Source organism: Hyposmocoma kahamanoa, unplaced genomic scaffold (assembly GCF_003589595.1).
Source record: "Hyposmocoma kahamanoa isolate Upper Pololo Valley unplaced genomic scaffold, ASM358959v1 89, whole genome shotgun sequence".
NCBI lineage: Eukaryota > Metazoa > Arthropoda > Insecta > Lepidoptera > Cosmopterigidae > Hyposmocoma > Hyposmocoma kahamanoa.
Genome location: NW_020654520.1, coordinates 2,408,518 through 2,428,391, shown reverse-complemented (window position 1 = coordinate 2,428,391; position 19,874 = coordinate 2,408,518). Strand labels below are relative to the sequence as shown.

The window sequence follows — 19,874 nt, the reverse complement described above, 5'->3', positions numbered from 1 at the left end:
TCGTACGGCGTTGAGCTGTGTACCACAAGTGAATGGCCTTTACTCTCCTCTGATACTCACAGTAAAGTGTAGTGATAAATAAAATATCAATATGAAATTAATATATTTCACTTTTCTTGTACTCCCAGTTGCGTTACTATGCTTCCAAAGTGGTAAGTGTTTTTAGAAATAATGTGTTTTTAGCAATTTTCTGTCGGTTTTCGTACGTGGCATAGCAATTTTGTGTTTTGTAAGTGAAAGTTGCAGTAGGTAACATATTTCGGTTCATGTTTATTTAATTTTATTAATTCTTTTAAATTTTCTTTTCCATTTATGTAATAATTAATTTAAAATTTCCTCCTTACATTGTAACCTACATATTGTCCTACAGTTGAATATATTTTGATGAACAATTGTATTTTTCACAATTGTCTCTGGTGTCTTGTGTCTCTGTAAAATAGAATTCAAATGGTAAAACCTACACTATAGTCATAACATCGACCCCTCCTGTGTAAAGTATCATATGTGGAAATTGCCAAATTTACACCATTTTACAGTTTTGAATTCACTGAAATGAGCACATGATGTGACTATAGCATTTCTCAGTTTTATTCGGCAAAAGCTCGTTTCTCACAAAGAGTATTATAAAATCCTAGATATCGGTTAGATGAACAACCACAATTTATTTTATTATTTTATACTGTCAACCGACCTGCCCAGTCTCAGTTTATCCGCTTGTTAACCCACATATGCTTTAGTATGTGGAAATTTGGCTTGACTTCGGATTTTGGATTCAACATATGATGCTTTATCTAGGAGGGGTCAATATTTCCTTAATGTGACATCTGTTGCCAGGTAACCTTTAAGACTTAGTTCCTATTGACCAGCTCTCACTGTCAATGTAGTTACTATATTTATTTGGTAAGAGGTTCTTCAAAAAATAAATACCTTGCTGCTGCATTAGCATTGGCGTTTTTGATCAATATTAACTGATTGCATTCTTCGAAACTGACACTGGCCCAAGCCTAGTGGCCGCCATTAAGGAAATAATAAATGTGAAACTGTTGTTATACCATCTCTGAATATATTAGCATTTGATTTATAGATTGTTTCAAATATTATGTATTACAAAAGCCTGTCTCACATCCTATAGACACATGGACACTGTGTGTCTCTCTAGAAACGCTAATGTTTTTGGTAAAAAATACTTTTTTTTTTTTTAATGAAAACACAGCTGCTTGGTAAAGACACCATGTGGCTCTAAGACACTATAGTACCAAAATTTTTAGGAACACTGTGTTTATCTAGAATGTGCGTTGGGTGAATTAAGGCAATAATTGCCAAGTAGACTTCCATTATTAAAAAAAAAGTGCATATTTAATTTACCTGATGGAAAGTGACTATGGAGTTGATGATGGACCATGCACACCTAAATAATGTCTGTTGTATATTGGGTTTTGAAGACTTTCGCGTTTGCTAGGAGATGGAGAAGAAACAATTTTTTCAGATCTGAAATTGTGTATATTTTGTTTTATAAACAAACCAAAATGTTTCATTTAATTTACAAGTGCCATGGTCAAGTCAGCCAAAATGAAGATAATGCAATTTTAGATAAAAAAAAACTGTTTAATTTTGCAAGATTATTCCATGTTTAGTTTAATACAAAGTAACATAGAATTGAACTATGTTATTAAATAGCTACCCTCAAAATATGTCTGTTGATCATAAATGGGACAATTTCTGAGGAATTAATTTATTATTTCCCTTAACTTTGAATAATTTTATGACTTTCTTCGTTTCATCTTCTTTGTGTAAAATCAACAAAGGTAATTTTAGTTATTCATCATTTATTTCCAATTTCCAGCGAAAATTTTCGCACATGCCGAGGAAGACGAGCTCGATGACGTTGTGGACATCGAAGGGGAGGACAACCAGGTAGTTGGCGATGACATAGTTGAAGACGATGACTCTGTTGTTAAATCATCACAATATGTTGACACTACGATATTGTTTACCAAGCCTGTGCCTAACTATGGCGACAACGCTTTTGGTAAGTATGGATTAAAGTTCTTACTTTGTTGTATTATGAAAACCTTAATATTATAACTGGTGTTATGCTACATTTTACTGTCACCCATGTACATATATCATAAATTTATGCTTATCATATTTATGATAACCAAAAATAGCTATATAAACAAACACTGCTAAATTGTCCAAATAAAAAAAAATTCCAGACCTACAAGCTGGTTACCCAGTGGAGTTCCTAGTGGGATTCATCAACAAAGGAGATGAAGACTATCTTGTTGAATCCATGGAGGCATCTTTCCGCTACCCTATGGACTATACTTACTACATCCAGAACTTCACTGCGCTGCCATACAACAAAGAAGTTAAGCCGAAGCAGGAAGCCACTTTTGTCTACTCATTTATACCTAATGAAGCCTTTGCCGGACGACCATTTGGCTTGAATATCCAGTTGAACTACAGGGACGCTAGTGGAAACTACTACCAGGTAGGTTTTCTGAACTATTTTAATTTAACCAATATGTGGTCTTATTAACTGCCATGCAGAAGTCCCAGGTTCGATTCCCGAGGCGGGAGAAGTATTTGTATGGCCTACATTTATTTCTCTCGTGAGTTTGGGTGTAATTTGTGGTTGTCTATGTGTGTGTCCATGGCACCCGCGATACAGGGTTTTCCCTAGTGCGGGACTATGTTGAGTGTGTGCGTTATTATTATACAATAATAATAATGTGCCAGACAACTGTACCAATTATCTGGTCTCAATCTAGGGGGGATTCTCTGTACTATGAGAACCAGAGCAACGGAATTCACTCTGGGGTGCTTTCTGGAACACCTAGACCAGTACTAATTTAAAAAGTTCCATTCCCAATTTGGTTCTATCAGGAATCCAACCACAGAGCGTCTCATCCAGCACCCACATATAAATCGTTGGGCCGTCATCAAGGTTCACAAATAACTAATTGTCGAAATATTATATATTATACAAAAAAAAATATTGATTACTTTAATAGCCAATTTGAGTTTGTCCTCATTAATTATTTTGCTTTTGGGAAAATATTAATTATAGCCACCAACAACAATAAAATCTTAAATTAACTTTCCTATACTGATATCACAGTACTTTTAAATATACATATAATTACGTTGAGAAAATTTTTAATTTTTTCACAAAATATTGTAAGACAGAATATTAAAACTGTGGATGAGATAAATAAAGATAAAAATGTCGATACTTATTTCTGCCATAAAGCAATAACGTGGGCATTACTGGCTTCTGGTTTCGAACAGTAAGGGTGCTGGTGAAATTACAGGCATATGTGAGTTCTCAACGTATGTCTCAGGGTGACGGGCGCAGTGGCAGTGCCCCTCAGATCTGCAATTGTTATGGATAGGCTTTTCGCTTACCACAGCGCTTGACTTGTTTGTCCCGTCATTTGGTAACATACATAAAAAGAAAGGCTGTGGTCTGTGGCCACAGTCCTACATACACGTTGTGTGTATGTAGGAACAAAAATAAACTAGCTGTTTTTGATAGTAATTTTCACGACGTTTAAAACTGTAATAATACAAAAAACACAAAAATTTTACAATTTCTCCATTTTTTTATGACGAAACTTCGGTACAGAGTGATCTGTTTAGTTTTATCTTACAGGATGGTTTTACTAAAGATATTTATAAAAATTATCGTACACGATAAATATGAGCAGTTGGCTATCTACGATACCAAGTACTTTATGCATTTTTCTTAGGGGAATCTGCCTCACGAACATGTAGTTCTGATTAATTTGATGAGAGAATTGCAATTGACATCAATTGCAATTCTCTCGTCTGTGTATTTGGGAATGTGTGAATAAGGTTTCCCAATTTCTTTGCCATGATCTATCCTATGTACTGACGTTGAACTATCCTTTTCAACAGGAAGCAGTGTACAACCAGACAATAAATATTGTTGAAGTGTCTGAAGGACTGGATGGAGAGACATTCTTCCTATACGTGTTCCTCGGTGCGGCCTGTGTTTTAGGCCTTGTGCTGGGCCAACAAGCATTGTCATCGCTCGCGCGCCGCCGTTCGCCGCGCTCACAATCCAAACCGCTCGAGACCGGGACCGCCAATGATGTTGATTATGACTGGCTGCCTAAGGAAGTTGTTAACCAACTCAGTGAGTATTCTTTATCATTATTGTCAAATAGGTATCTATAAAGGCATCCGCTTTTCTAGATCCGTTTTAGAATCCGATTTTTCAAGAAATTAAGGATCTTGTTAATCGATAAATTTAGGTTATTTAGGTTCCAGGTCACTCCGACATCGATGTTAATGAGATAGTGGATGAATTGGCCAAAGCTGATGCTAGAGAGGACTTCATTAGTCCCGAACCCCTTACAGGGATAGCACACAGACTGGCAAAGCTCACTCTGCTGAACGAGAGCATACATCTCATACGAGTGTTGTGGCTGCAGAGCAAAGGTTCTTTAGCATTCAAAATTCCTGATCGCTCTGTCACTGGACAGGAGTGTCATCAGACTGACTAGAGCTTTAACAGGTCATTGTGCTTGAACAAGGTCATGTCAAATATTGGGCAGAAACTTGGACAGAAAAAAGAGAGTAGATTCTGCCACGAGGCGAATAAAATTCCTGTGCATCTCCTGACCCAGTGCTGCCCCCTAATAGGCGTACGTAGTTCTGGGAAGGCACAGGCACACTCAGAGGACATAAAAACTGTCAGAGCCAGAAAAGTCCTTCAGATCTTTAGTGCTGTTGGCTTTGACTCTGAACTGTAATTAGTGGTGGCCGCACACGCCCCGAATGCAGCCACTCTAATAATAATAAATATTCAGTAATTATTGTTAATAATCAGTTACTACACTAATGGCGCATTTGGTTGTCTGCCTTGCCGAAGGCGATGCAGTCCACCGTTTATACCGAGCGCAAAGCAAGTACAAAACCCAAATACAATGTCAATTGTTGGCATGTCAAAAAAAGGGGACTGTTGTGTGTTGCAGATCCTTTGTTTGAAACTACAAACAATATGAATTGTATGGATGGATTTTAATGAAGGGTTATATCACGGATATAATTCAAAATGCAGAAGATTTTTGGAAGTCATTTATATTTTTCTAAATATTGGCAAGTGCCACAAATCATTAGTTTATCATTTCGATTTTTAACTAGATCATTTGGAAAAAATTGACAATGTCCATTCCTCACGTTGTAAGATCTAGAAAGCTTTGTTTATCTGTGGTCTAATACCATTGACTTACTAATAAATGGACGACGCGACGGGTCTAATACAAAAATCACGAAAAAAATGTCCCAAGTCAACCTATTTAAACGTAGTGACATGTAAAGGAATATGAAAAAGCTAAAACGTTGAATTTAAATTGTAATGTCATCGCAGTGCTGTCTAATTTTGCTTGCTTCGCTGTCAGTCGAACAAACGAAGACTAAAGCGTGAATGACGCTCTGTATACGATTTTAACGCCCTATAAGTTCGGACACTTTTTAGCGCGGACCCGACGTCCATATAATTGTAAGTCAATGTCTAATACAAATAATTTTGAATTGAAAAGCCAATGTTAGTTTAGTACGGATGACAAATGAGTTGAAATATCACTGCCACAAAAAATAACTAGTTTTTTTTTTTCAGAAAAATCGCCCAAAACACCCAAACAGTCGCCACGTATGAGGAAGGCGAAGAGATCTGCTGGCGATGATTAATCGCAGAAACAGTCGCGTGATAGCGCCGAGTGTTCAACTACGAGTACAATAAGAATACGTCACAGTACCAAGACGCATCCAAATATGTCATACACACAAGTACTACGTCCTTGATCACCCAAGTTAGTAGTACATTGTGGGTGTACAGACTATGGAGAAAAATCGTTACCTATTTGCCAATTTAAATAAGAAATACAAAAATCAAATAAATGTACAATATAGGTTGTTTGAAAGTCACTGTCACATTTAGCGCATTAAATTTATAACTAATGAAATTAGTCTTCTAGGCGTATTCTTATTTGATTCGTTGTGTGCAAAGACTGTGTGTAGCATAAGTGTGTTGTGAGCTAATAAATTATGGAACAAACAGTGTGAAGCTTCGTAACAACGTGAGCGATTATAAGACATTATTTAATAAAATGTTAAATTTTTTCAGCATATTGTTTTATTTTTTGTAGGGACAGTTTTTTTTAGAGAATGCAGGTTTTGCCACGAAGCGGATGAATCTCTTCTGCACTTCCTTACTTAATGCTGCTGCCCCTTGATTGGCACTCTACACTGGGAAGGCACATGCCATAACCAAAAAATGCAGCCAAGAAGATTGGCATCCTTTCCAAGGTGAGGTGATACTTCTTACCGGGACAGTTGCTTCAGCTGTACCAAGCACAATTCCGGTCGTTTATGAAGTACTGCTGCCACTTATGGGGTGGCTCTGCTAAACACCAACTGGCCACCTTAGATTCAATAGACAAGCGTGCTAAAAGGCTTATAGGTGACTCGGAACTAGTAGAGGCGAAGCTGCAGAGCCTTGAACACCGCCGTAGAGTTGCCAGCTCATCAGTATTTTACAGGATATGTCATGGAGAGTGTGCAATGGAATTGCATAATTTGATTCCGATTCCCCTTTCCATAATCGGGAGACTAGACGTGGGCTGGGGTTCCACCCCTATGTTGTGGATATTCCCCGGATTCGCACGAAGCGTTTCGCTTCCCCATTTGTATGGCGAGCGGCTAATGAGTGGAATTCCCTGCCTGCAGATTTGTTCCCCGAACGCTATAACTTGGACCTTTTCAAGGCGAAAGTTAATAGGTATTATTTAGGTGTACATGCTACATCCTCGACTTCATCATCACTTTCCATCAGGTGAGATGGAGGTCAAATACGTACTTATTTTTTTTTTATAAAAAACAAAATGTTTCTAAAAAAAATAAAATAAAACCAGAGATCAAAACCGTCAAAAGATAGAAGAATCTTTCAGTTCTTTAACTCTCTTGGCCATATTATATCAATTACTGATCGCAGTTTAATCGAAACTGACACTGGCCCAAGCCTTGTGGCCGCCATTTAGGAAATAGAATAGAATAGATGGTTGCAAAGTTCCTGAATGAAGGTATCCTAATAACAATAATGATAACCGACACGTGTTATGTGGCCTCCACTGAAATAATCCCAACAGGTTTGTCGCAATCGGGTTCATTCCAATCAGCCACGCTAACAAATTGAGGAGTCTGTTGGATTTTCGTGGCATGTCGCTTCCTGCACAAATACAGAAGCAGTCTTGCTCGATACAGCAAGTATTGGTCGCCGGTTCTAAAACTTGAGGCCTGACCCCGGACGACTGTGCCGGGAATACAGCCTCTCTCACTTAAAAATTCAAAAATGTTCTTTTAAGCCATGGGAGAGGCGAGTCTAAAATAAATGTCCATAATAATAATAATAATAATAGCATTTTTGAGGTATGCTTGCATGAGACCACCAAGGTTTATTTCCGTACCAAACAAGCAATTACTAAATACTATCATTGTTGTATATGTACCTATAATTCAAGCCCTAAAAATATATTTTAGCAGCTATGATAAAATTCACTATTTTGGTCAACATGTAGGCGTTTAAATAGATGGCTGTGTCTTGTATAAAAAGCAGGAAATGCAGGAACATTAATATTCACATCAAGACTCCAAAATTTCGTGTATAGTTAGCAAACTAATAAGTTAGTTATTATTGTTACTGTTTGTCATGTAAACTCCTGTTGTATGTTTTTTTGAACAGCACCTGTTCTAATAAATTCCTTTCTTTTATTTTGTTTACAGGGAAATATGTGATTTTTGTTTCGTTGGCGGTTTTGATTTTTTACATCTAAATTACGTAATTATTGTATATTTACAATATTCTATTGCGTAACTAACTGAAGTACTTTAGATAATAAATTAAAACTTGCATAAATTGTTGAGAAGTAGATGTAGCTACAAAATTAATAATAAAAATTTTAAGAGATAATCGATCGATTCAGCAAGTCGATTCTGAAACAGTACAAAGTGACACTAGCTTATGTCAATTTCTTTTTCACGCACGCCAGCTTTGGTGCACGTGTGTTTTCTAAGTTTAGCTCAACAAAACGTTGAAATGGATAAACCTAACGTTCTTGCTCGTGTGGTGAAGGTCCTAGGGCGCACTGGGTCACAGGGGCAGTGTACGCAGGTGAAAGTTGAGTTCATTGGAGAGACTACTCGTCAGATTATCAGGAACGTGAAAGGACCCGTACGCGATGGCGACATTCTTACGCTCCTTGAATCTGAACGTGAAGCTAGGAGATTGAGATAAGGTGTAAGTATATTTGGTATAGTTATTTATACTTGAAATACGAATTTATTATTTCTGGTGATCAATATTTTGAGGTTATGTTCTTGTTGTATCGAGGTGTTAAGTTCTACGTTTAACATCTTTATCTGCTGTGAAACACGGGCTGTAGCAATAGAATACTCACGTTTAAACCCAAAGCGAGCCATATTTCGTTATAAATTTTCATATTTCTGTTTCCATTGTTTCAGGTTTCCAGCTACATTTGATTAGGTTAAGGCCCAATATGTATGTTCTATCCAAATTCACGTGTTAACATCAAGAAACCGTCAAAGATGACAATCTCTATGTAAACAGCTCGTAATAAATTATATGTAAACTGTAATAATCATTGTTTTATTATAACTACTTTTGTATGTGACAATTTTTTAGACTGGGTAAAGCAATTGTTAATTAGGCCTTATAAACAATATGTATGGAACATTAGTATCGCTGAGATGACACAGATTACATATGGCCACACAAGAAACAATTATTAAGGATATTATTAGCGCTATTAGCTAATTAATTTTAATAATTGGCAATTGATAAAATTTCATGATCATTAATTACAACTGGAGTAACAAGGCCAGACCAGTTTGAACAACGGGGAAACACTGAATTATTTCCTGGCCCTAGGCAATTGTTTGCTCAGTTTTGGATAACTATTAGTAGGAACTTTTTGAGGCACCTATGTGCTTCATTGCACAATCATTTTTGTAGCTTGTGAAAGACTGCCACCAAGCAGTAATACTCACATTGCTGTTTTCAGTTTTGACGGGTAGTGTGCTGGTGGTGAAGTTTATGGAGCAGTGGCAGTGCCCCTCGGATCAGTGGCACTGCTTGGGTAAGTATGATACTTACCACCAGGTGCAAGACCTATTTATCTTTGTCATTGATAAAAGTGTTTGGTGGCTATTTTTGTCTACTTGCTGGTGTAACGGGCTGGTGTCTGCAACTCGTCGACAAGGCGCCTATTTTGCGTGTGGTGGGTGGAGGGTAACTATTTTTGTCTAATGCTAGAGCTCAGTGTGTGACACTAAACACTGTAGATTCTGTAATAATTATAAATCTGTGGTTACGTTTCAATACAATATTCAGATTTGGCTTTGATTGTATACAAGATTTTACATCTTACATCAACTTCATGACTGCCTAAAGTTATATAAATAAGTAGTTCGTGTAAATATGCCATGATATAAAAGTGTGCTTATGACACTCCATTCAGAACAGATCTAGTGTACTGAAAAGTGGGGTTTAACTCTTAAGGTGTATGGTACACAGTACAGAACTTGACTTATTCTCATAACTCACAGAAATATTACTAAAATATTCACCAAAGAGTAAAAAAAAGTTGATATCTTAATAGTTTCAGCTACCTTGAAACTACAACTTTTGAGAGCACTACGTGTCAGATTTATTATGTAGGCTTGTATCATTGCCACAATAAATTTTAAATGACTAGTAACATTGATGACTAGGTGCTACAGTAGTGTACGCTGTAGGTACTCCACTAGTGTATGCTGTTATTGCTCCAGTAGCATATACTGTAGGTGCTAGAAGTGGTCCCAGGATCGATTCCCAGTAGGAGCAATTTGGGAAACAAGTTTTTCTAAATTACTTCTGATGTTGGTATTGTTGGAGCCCCATATTAAATTTCATTGCTCTGGTATTTATGAGTACTACTTGGTTTAAACTAGTAAATCCAAAGTAAAGAAGAAGTAAAACCCGAAGGGGGAGGACTACTAACAATATTTATGAATATTTACTTTTCTTGTTTTAGTAGGTACTGATAATTTCAATAGGGAATTTTATACTTACTGTTGGCTACTAACTCTGAGAATGAGCCTAATGATAAAGCGGAACCACTTGGTTTAAATTACGCGCGTAACTTTAATTTGATAGAGTTGTAGTTTAAAACTGTTGGGTACATTAAAACTATTCCTGAACTAGTTTTATCGGTTCAGGCCTCTCGTGACAGTAGGATTTGTAGTCTACTTATATTTTTGGGGTTCTCTATAGTTATACATCTCAATGTTTAACTTGTTCGGTGTTCCAGAGACACTGACAGTGTCTTTTCATTTGTGTTTTGTTTGTATAAAATAATTTCCCCACATATACATATACACAATACTTGGTACTTGGTGCAACGGGCCGGTGTCCGTAACTCGACGATAAAGCGCCTATTTTGTGTGTGGTGGATGCAGGGTTCTAGTCGTGCCACTCAAGCTCCTCCAGGAATCTCAGCAACCTGCTCGGTTTGCTGAAGATTTCGGGGTGCTGAAGATTTCGGGGAGCGACCTCGGCACTCCAAGGTACTTCGCCCTGTAGTTGGCCACGCCGGAGCACTGTAGTAGGATGTGCGCGGCCGTTTCCTCCCCCTCCATGCACGCTCTGCATAGAGGGTTGACATATACACAATAATATCTGTCCGCTGCTCAATGGACGATACATATAAATTTTTTTAATGATATCAAGTGACAGAAGGAACAAGTTGTGCATCTCGCCAGATTACCACCATAAGGCTGTCCATAACAGTGCCTATAGAGCTTTAAATCGCAAAGATCTAAGTGGCAACATCACACTGAGACATAAGTTGAGAAGTTTCGTGTGTCTGTAATTTTACCAACACCCTTACCGTTCAAAACCGGAATGCAGTAATGTGAGCATTATTCTTTGGCAGCAGAAACAGGAAAGGTGATAGTACTTCCCTGGACAAAGACTTTCACAAGAATTCTACTGCTACTTATATGCAACATTAGCGAACCTGCCATGCGTCTTAGAGACACGCACAGAAAAAAAACACTTTCTATCCACCATTTTAAAAATATTTTAAATTTATAACAAATATTTTAACACAATGGTTAGGAACACTGTTTGTCTTCAGGCTGCATGATGAATTCATTAATGTTGCATATCGACTGTGAACTGGCAACCGGTACTATCTCAATTTTGACAACTTTACAGGATGCAGAAAAAACTTGTTTGCGTCATTTAAATAGCACCTGATTTATTAAATAAAAATACTTATGTAGTTTTTAGATATTTTTATTACACATGTTATTGAAAACAATAGAATTTCTTGCTTGCTTGATGCGGAGTATGAAATAGTATAAAATGGTATTAAAAAGAGAAATCTTTAGAAAATTTAGATAGTACCGGTTGCCAGTTAAGTCTATACATTATTTTCTATGGAGCAGTAGCAATATTATTGTGTATGTATGAAGAGAAATGATTTCATACAAACAAAACACATGCAAATACCTCAAGCCTGCTTCAAACACTGAACAGAGGTTCAGATTATGAGAGCATGATCATAGTATTTCCAATCTTAATTTGAAGCAGTAAGTAATTAAAGTAATAATTACTTGATAACTCTAACAAAGTGTATATGTATATTCCACAATCAGTACTTAATAAAGCTATCTTTGTATAATTTTATCTTCCTATACATAGATATCATATCTTAAGGGGCCGACCAATTACAACATTTTGCGTATATCTTCTGACATACTTACAAAATTGACACCACTACATAATTTATGTCAATAGCACTCCAATATTCTGCTTGGCAGAACTTGTATATACTTGATCACTTTAGAGATTATAATCTATAAAAAGAAAAATCTATTCTCATATTGTATTTCACATGATTGTTATGAAATCATTACTAACAATTAACTGTACATACATTATCATCACATTTTTATAAATTAACATAACAATTGAGATAGTTAAGTACATACAGATCGGCACATTTTCTTTCTTTTGGACACTTCTCACTCCATAAAATGTTTTACACAACAGACATGTAAATTAAAAAATATAAGTCTTATGTATTTATAAAAATATACAAAACGGTTTCGTATTTTTTTTGCATGCTGGAAGGCAAAGGCAACAGGGTGTCCCGCGCGTTCCCGCCTTCTCTCTTCTTGAGGAACACATAACAGCTCCTTGAGCACTTTGGTAGGTAACTCGGAGCGGTCGAGTGCGACTACGTATCGTACTTCTCTTCCTCGCACTGGCTCGCCCAAAACAAGCAGTTCCCGATGCCGCTATAACATATGAGTATCACAGCCGCAAGAAACACGACACTGCACACGGTACAAGGCTTTCTCTCTAAGAAGAATCCTATCAGGTACAACACCATGAACATTACGTGGGTGTTGACGAGCGCCGGGTTCACGGGCTTCGGTATCAACAGCACAGGGATCAGCCATTGCAAACAGTACATCGCGTCGGTCCAAAAAATCTTAAGGAATACTATCGTATAGCAATACAACGGATCACTTTATGTGCCTCAATCGACATGATTCAGATGATATTTTCATTATCTCTGTACAATTACTACTTTTCGATTAGAAAACTTGATGCAATTACGATTTTGCGAACTATATAGTTGCTTTGACAGGAAGAGTACTGTGTTGCTATAATTTTTTTTTCAGATTACACATAAAAAAAAGAGGTTCGATGCAAGGAAAATACTATCAAAACACTTTGTAAGTGGCTAAAAGGCTTACCGCGAAAAGCCAAGGTAAATAAAAAAAAGGAAAATTCAAAATGGTTCAGGGGCCTTATCATGAACTCTTAATACAGTTCAGTATAGGTTTGTAACGACAAAAAAGCGGGATGGTGATATACACTTCATGTAGCGCTATCTCACAACGATCCATTTTAGGTCCTTAATTGAATCGTAATAAGAGTTCACGGTAAGGCCCCAGGGCTCAAAATCTTAGACTTTTTTCCATCCTTTCAAAATAATCTTTCTTTTTTTATCAAATTAGTGTTAGTTTCGAATTCAATCAATTCTTATTTTTATATTCAAAATATTTCTTAATTATCTGAATAATTACAAAGTATGCAGCAAGCTAAGGAGAAATATTACTAAAAACGCTAATAATAATATTGCTGAGTAGGTGGAATTTGTTTTGATAGGTTCTAAAAATAAGAATTGGCGCGGAAGACGAAAATCATCAAAATAATTTTATTGTGTGCATGTGTATGCTAAACTTGAGAGTTATGATTTTTTCAATTCATCGCATAACATGGTTAGCTAGAACATCGCATATCAAAGAGCTTTGAATGAAATAAACAGAATAGATGAATGATGAGGACTGGTTTGCCTAAAATATCCTACGTAGGTAGTGCATGTCAAGTAAATACGTATTTAAAAAGAGTAGAGATTAATTTTACGATAACGTCGCGTTGTTGCAATTTCTTCAGATACCTTTATTTGTTCATTACGACAACGACACCGCAGATAACACAACGATTATTGTATAATATTTACAACATTCATATTTTAAATACATATTGTAAGACGGAATACTATGAGTACATGTTGTATATAGGTAGGTAGATTCTGTGGTTTACATTGTTTTTCGTATTCATTTCAAAAGTTATCTAAATTATTATAGAAATCTGTCGGGAGACGTAGGGGAAATTGATTTTCGAAATTATGGTAATACCAGTGGAGAAATGTTTCAAATCCAAGGTCAGATAAAGTAATTTAAAAAAAGAGTTTAAAATTTTATACAATGACATATTATATATTGAACGAGAACTCATTCTTACTTTTTTGTACTCTGCATGAAATATTTATCTAGTTACTAAAGTACCTGCATATGAAATACTAGAACACAAACCAAAAAATTAAGAACTATATTTAGGAATAACAAAACAAAAATACGCTTTGTGTACATTGACTTACAAATAAATGGACGACGGGTCTAATACAAAAACCACGAAAAAAATGTCCCAAGTCAACCTATTTAAACGTAGTGACATGTAAAGGAATATGAAAAAGCTAAAACGTTTAATTTAAATTGTAATGTCATCGCAGTACTGTCTAATTTTGCTTGCTTCGCTGTCAGTCGAACAAACGAAGACTACTTTAAAATATACCTTTAAAAAAAAACAGGACATTGGCGAAATCGCCATTTTTTTGTATAATTTTTATAATAATATTAAACTACTGTACATAGTTATTTTTACTTGACATTGGCAAAATCATTATTTCGATGGAGCCATAACATTTAAAAAAAGAAGAAGAAAGCGTGAATGACGCTCTGTATACGATTTTAATGCCCTATAAGTTCGGACACTTTTTAGCGCAGACCCGACGTCTATATAATTGTAAGTCAATGTTTGTGTATGTAATATTTATTGAGCATTGTGATATTCTAAGTCATAATAACAAACTGTTCAATTTGCTAGAATACGGTGAATAAACATTATAATATTACCATGAGTGCATTGTATTCAACATTCAGCCTATAAACCTGCAAATGTTATTCACAAAATAAAGCTCGTGATATGTGTGAGCACCCGTATATTTAGTTCCATCGTGGAACGGCAAAAACAGTTTAATAATCGAAGTCAACTATTGTATATTCATGTGGTCTGTGGTATTTTCAATTATAGCGCTACACTGCTTTGTACGAGACTCAATCTCTGATGCTTGGGTTTTCAAAATTCAGCTGTTTCTGCACTAACTTAGGTACTCTACGTCCATGAGAAAGTTACGGAAACTCTCTACATAATATTCTCGTAGTACGTCTATAAGTATTTTGTAACATTTGACGTTTCACTAGTCTCGTCTACGCACTCTTTCCCGCTGACATCGTTACGTGTGTAATATAAATGCTCGGGAACAAGACAAACCGTTCAATTTTAGTTCTGTGCTCAATGTTGAATTCTTCTTCTTCCTGTCCTTATGTGTTGAATCACGAGCATATTACGAGCAATAAATATATTTTAATTTTTGTTTCTATATCCACATTTTTATTTTTCCTTTCCTTTTTGGCTTTTCTCCCTGTCGTTCTTAACATTTTACTTTGATGTTAGCACGTAGTAACAAAGTTGTTATGTAAGTATACAATTGTTACACGTTTTATCTGTTATGATAAAAATTAAGTCCACTTATCGCGTTATTTGTTAACAAAGTAATTAATAAATAACAGTATTATATTTTATAATTTTCCGGCGGCGATTACACTTCTTTATTTCTACTAAATGGCGCAAAACATACAAACAGGTTACAGAACTAAATACATAAAAACATTTGAGATGTACTGAATAGACAAACGCCATTAATTATGTGGAACACATATAAACACAAAACAATCCTTCTTCGATATCACTAAACTTAAGAATTAGTCTATATTCTCATTTCGTACCGAATTGTTGATGAATAGTCTGCAGAATTACATTTCCTGTATAATGATAACGCTGCTATAGTGTTGTGAAGAGTAAAAGTAGGTACAAGACGATATTTGCCAGCCGTGATAGCTTAAAAATATTGTCGTGAAACAAGTCTTCCATAAGTAAATAGCGTAGATAACATATAAACTAATCCAAGTAAAAATATTGTCGTGAAACAAGTCTTCCATAAGTAAATAGTGTTGATAACATATATATGTATGTACGAGGGCTTGGTAAAAAGTAGGACTATTTTTTCGTCTGCTTTCTATTGAGCAACAGCAACAAACGTTATAAAAACTAGTCTATTATTTTATATACTGTCATTTCTGGAAGCAAAAAAGACAAAATGTCTTCCAAAGAATGTTTCGATAGTATAATGGCAGAAAATGAATTGCCTGTATCGCTGCAGAAGTCCATCAACGACATCATAAAAATGGAGGGCTACAAAACATATAAAGTGGACATAAAATGTGTATCTACTGCTGGAGGAAATTATTTAGGAATTCTATACGAAATTGATGTCGAAGGAACAACAATTAATGGTGGAAAAGAGACAAACCTTTTTGTTAAAGCTGCACTCAAAGTAAATATTTTAGAAGATATATTTCCAATAAAAGATGTTTATTCAAATGAAGTCTATTTTTATAAAGATTTTGCGAAGGTTTTTGAAAATTTGGAGAATCTAGCTATGATCCCTTTAGAGAAAAGGTTTCACAAAATAAAATGTTACGAACAGACAAATGTCGAAGCTATAATACTTGAAAATTTAGCAAAGAAAGGCTTTAAAACGTTGCACAGAATGGATGTACCATCTCTTAAGTTTGTAGAATTATGTATTCAAGAAATTGCAAAGTTTCACGCATTCTCTTACGTAATACAAAAGCGGGATCCAAAGTATTTTTGTGAGAAAATATCTTCTAGAAAATCGGCAACTAAATTTAGTGCCCAATGGGAAAAAAGCATGTTACATTTTTGTCGATTAATGAAAAAGTATTGCGATGGCGAATTAGAAAAGAAAATTGGAGATTTCTTGCCTATTTGTTTAAAGAAATTGCGTCAGTATTATACAGATCAAGAGTCTACAATTTGTTGTTTGTGTCATGGCGACTTCCGGGTCAGTAACACTTTAACTCTGGAAACGGTAAGTAATAAATTATTTCAATTGTAAGCACTGAAAACACATTAGTAGACAACTGGCACGCGGCATAAAATGGCGACTAACTTTTTATCTTATCGGACAAAATGATCGTATAGTTTTTTATTATTATTTATAGTGAGTGTTTTCCCATTCATTATCATCAACCCATTCTCATTTTCCAGTTCATAGTTCAGCCGCGTTTGCAGGCGGACGTGCCTTCTGCAAATTGTATTAAAATTATAATAACAATATATTTCGTAACTGTGTCAATATAGCTCCCGCGTAAATCTGTGTCAGCGCAAGATGATCGTGCGGTTATTGGTATTACGATGAGATTTTTGTAGTGATTTCTGGTTTAAAAATGGATAGTCCATTTAATCGGAGTACGATGACAATCAGTCCACACAACCACAATCGAGCAGTGCCTGAACGATATATGCAGTATTTCAAATGATGGTAAACTAAATTCAGAACAAAAAATTTAAAATAAGTAGCATAAGCAGAAGCCTTATGGGAGGAGGTTCCCAGTTAGCCGTAAAATATCAGTCCCTTAAGCAAAAATATATTTCATATCAAATAATTATCCAGAACCATAATGACCGGAAAGAAATCTCTGTCTAAAGCTCAGAAAGTCGGAAAGAAGTCTCTGTCGAAGACCAACTTGAAGGTTTGAAAGAATGCCGTATGCATTCTTTCAAACCATTCCAAAGATAGCAGCATATAATACATCCTTTGCTGACGTTGTTAAAAAGGGGTACAACTCATTTGTACGTCCACCTAGTACCAGCAGCATTATTGTTTACCCGACAAATAAAGGGAAATCAACCGAGGACACGAAAAAGCTCATCCAAACCGTAACTAAGCCCGAAGAATTGAAGCTCCGAGGCATGAGGAAAACTAAAGATGGAGGTGTCATAATCAGAGCTGAAGGAAAAGATGACCTCGAAAAGCTGAAGCAATTCGAGCAACTAAAAAATTCAGGGCTAAAGGTTGAAGACAAAATTAAAAGGAGATAAAAATAATATTATTATACCTCCTCTACGCCTGAGAATGAGTGTAACGCGATAAGTTCTTAAGCTCGATCAAGTTGAGCCACAAATCTGGCAAAAAGGACTCATCATATTGCAACTTTACATTGGAATTACCAGCGGATATCAAAAGCATGATCATCCAACAGGAGCGAGTGTTTATTAACTGGACATCCTGCTCCGTTAGGGACTTCACGATCGTAACTAGATGTCACAAATGTCAGCAGTATGGACATTCCGCAAAACACTGTCGAGACGGCGACTCCACTTATGGTCACTGCGGCTGCGTAGGTCATGTAATTAAACAAAAAGAGAACAATTTAAGTGCGCTTCTTGTCAAGCGGTACAACAAGCCAAGCCCACACAGGACGGGAGATGCGCTGTGCCCAGCGAGAAAAAGTGTTGAAGCTAGATACTTAAACTCCGTCGACTATGAGGGCGCCTAGACCGCCCAACAGCAAAACAATGTATAGCACAGGAATGGGAAATGTAACAAATGATTTTGTAAGTGACGTAGATTTCCTTAGAATATGAATCTTGTACGTGTGACCCTGAAAGATGTTCTACGATTATCGCTAATATCAAGTGTAGCCATAATATTTTATTACAAAACAATTTTAATAGTTTGGTAACTTTATAAAGTCTGATTAATATTGATATTGATGTAATTGTACTAACTGAATGCTCGTTATCTTTTACATCCTGCACTAACTGTACATGACGCACATTCTACTAAAAAAACTAATATTTTATAAAATGTTGGTGCTACATTATATATTAAAAAAATATTACTAATATTACAACAGAGGAATCCGCCATTGTAGACGGTAAATGTCTGGCGGGCGCTAAGCCTTCCCTTTAGAGGAAACCCGTGCTCAATACTTTGCCACTACCATTGCCACACATCAAACCACAACATCTGTCACTTTTTTAACACTACGTAAATGACGAGGTACAATTTTTAACCAGGGATTTAGGAGTACTATTTTTAACCAGAGATTTCGAAGTACAATCTAAGCTGGGACCCATCTTATCATGATTCTTTGTATTCTTTTTTTTTTCAGGAAGGTGAAACAGAAAACGTGATATTACTAGATTACCAGTTAATATATTATGGATGTCCTGTCAACGATTTTCTTTACTTTATCTACAGCTGCACGGATCGAAACTTTCGGTCCCAACACCTGGAGCACATAAAGGACCTTTACCATAATACTCTAAGCAGATTTTTGCAATATTTTAACATAGATGTAGAAGACGTTTACCCTAGGAAGGAGTTTGAAAGGGTTCTAGATTACAAAAAGGATTTTCCAATGATATTAGCCTTGTATCTGTATCCTATCTTGTTTGTTCCCGAATCCGTTGCGCCTGATGTAGGCGAAAATGATGTTTCTGCTATTGATTACGATATTGATCCTAGAGGCCGAGAGAGGTTTTTAGAGATTGCGGAAGAGTTTTGGAGCTAAGAAATCTGATTTCTTTAAAAAACTTGCAAATATTTGTAATATGTAAACTAGACCACTGTCTCACCAAGGGTTGCCAAGGTTTATGACTTCAGACGATAGATATTGACTAAACATAATATTGTTGGTAGTTTTAATTTGATTTCTTTTTTATAATATTAAGTGACGGGTCGTACGCCTGATGGTAAGCTACACACCTGTCCATAACATGTGCCTGCTATTTCACCAGCACACTTACCTTTCAAAACCGGAACATAGTAATGCTGACATTACTGCTTGGCGGCAGAAATAGGTAAGGTGGCAGTACTGCCCTAGAACAACTCTTTCACAAGGAACTCTACTGCTACTTTTTGTTATTTTTGTTTGCTTTATTTGTTACCTTTTTGGTATCGTAGAAAAGTTAGCTTTATAGTTAAGTTTTTTAGTTGAGCTTTTAGATGCAAAAGCGGATGCAGTTTGTGCAAACGGGCTGGTCTGGGGTTAGGACCTGACTCAGTAGGCGCGGGCTTGCTTGCACAGGTTATAGTGCCCTTCTAGTATAACCAAGAGTCACTATAAACAAAATTTACGTGGAAAAGATATGGGAACTGTTCACACGTCTGTAGTTTCAGTCCTTGTAAGGGCGACACACCTACGATCTTTCGAGGGCATATATATTACGATATCAACACGTATAAGTGCCAAATATTAGAACTTAAAGGAGA

At 36.1% G+C, this 19,874-nt stretch overlaps 4 protein-coding genes across 6 annotated transcripts; 3 read left to right on the top strand and 1 right to left on the bottom strand.

The window, feature by feature from the left end:
- LOC113236133 (translocon-associated protein subunit alpha) lies at positions 1-6,076 on the top strand. Its single transcript, XM_026472131.1, has 5 exons — positions 1-152; positions 1,844-2,029; positions 2,217-2,494; positions 3,925-4,165; positions 5,651-6,076. Exons 1-5 carry the CDS (start codon positions 92-94, stop codon positions 5,719-5,721), a joined length of 837 nt encoding a protein of 278 aa, XP_026327916.1. The 5' UTR covers positions 1-91; the 3' UTR covers positions 5,722-6,076.
- A 1,972-nt stretch (positions 6,077-8,048) lies between these two features.
- LOC113236168 (40S ribosomal protein S28) lies at positions 8,049-8,684 on the top strand. The gene is made up of 2 exons (XM_026472176.1): positions 8,049-8,326; positions 8,551-8,684. Exon 1 carries the CDS (start codon positions 8,051-8,053, stop codon positions 8,321-8,323), a length of 273 nt encoding a protein of 90 aa, XP_026327961.1. The 5' UTR covers positions 8,049-8,050; the 3' UTR covers positions 8,324-8,326; positions 8,551-8,684.
- A 2,754-nt stretch (positions 8,685-11,438) lies between these two features.
- LOC113236164 (bladder cancer-associated protein B) lies at positions 11,439-12,747 on the bottom strand. Its single transcript, XM_026472170.1, has one exon. The coding sequence runs from the start codon at positions 12,570-12,572 to the stop codon at positions 12,333-12,335; it is 240 nt and encodes a 79-aa protein (XP_026327955.1). The 5' UTR covers positions 12,573-12,747; the 3' UTR covers positions 11,439-12,332.
- A 1,676-nt stretch (positions 12,748-14,423) lies between these two features.
- LOC113236176 lies at positions 14,424-19,387 on the top strand. Of its 3 annotated transcripts, none has more exons than XR_003310917.1 (2): positions 14,424-14,473; positions 18,772-18,905. XR_003310917.1 is itself a non-coding variant. In XM_026472186.1 (2 exons), exons 1-2 carry the CDS (start codon positions 18,140-18,142, stop codon positions 19,171-19,173), a joined length of 474 nt encoding a protein of 157 aa, XP_026327971.1. In that variant the 5' UTR covers positions 18,085-18,139; the 3' UTR covers positions 19,174-19,387. The 3 variants fall into 3 exon arrangements, 1 of the variants encoding a protein (XP_026327971.1); XR_003310918.1 differs by lacking the exon at positions 14,424-14,473 and adding an exon at positions 16,573-16,682 and having other exon boundaries at positions 18,772-18,863; XM_026472186.1 differs by lacking the exon at positions 14,424-14,473 and adding an exon at positions 18,085-18,211 and having other exon boundaries at positions 18,772-19,387.
- Positions 19,388-19,874: the final 487 nt, after the last annotated feature.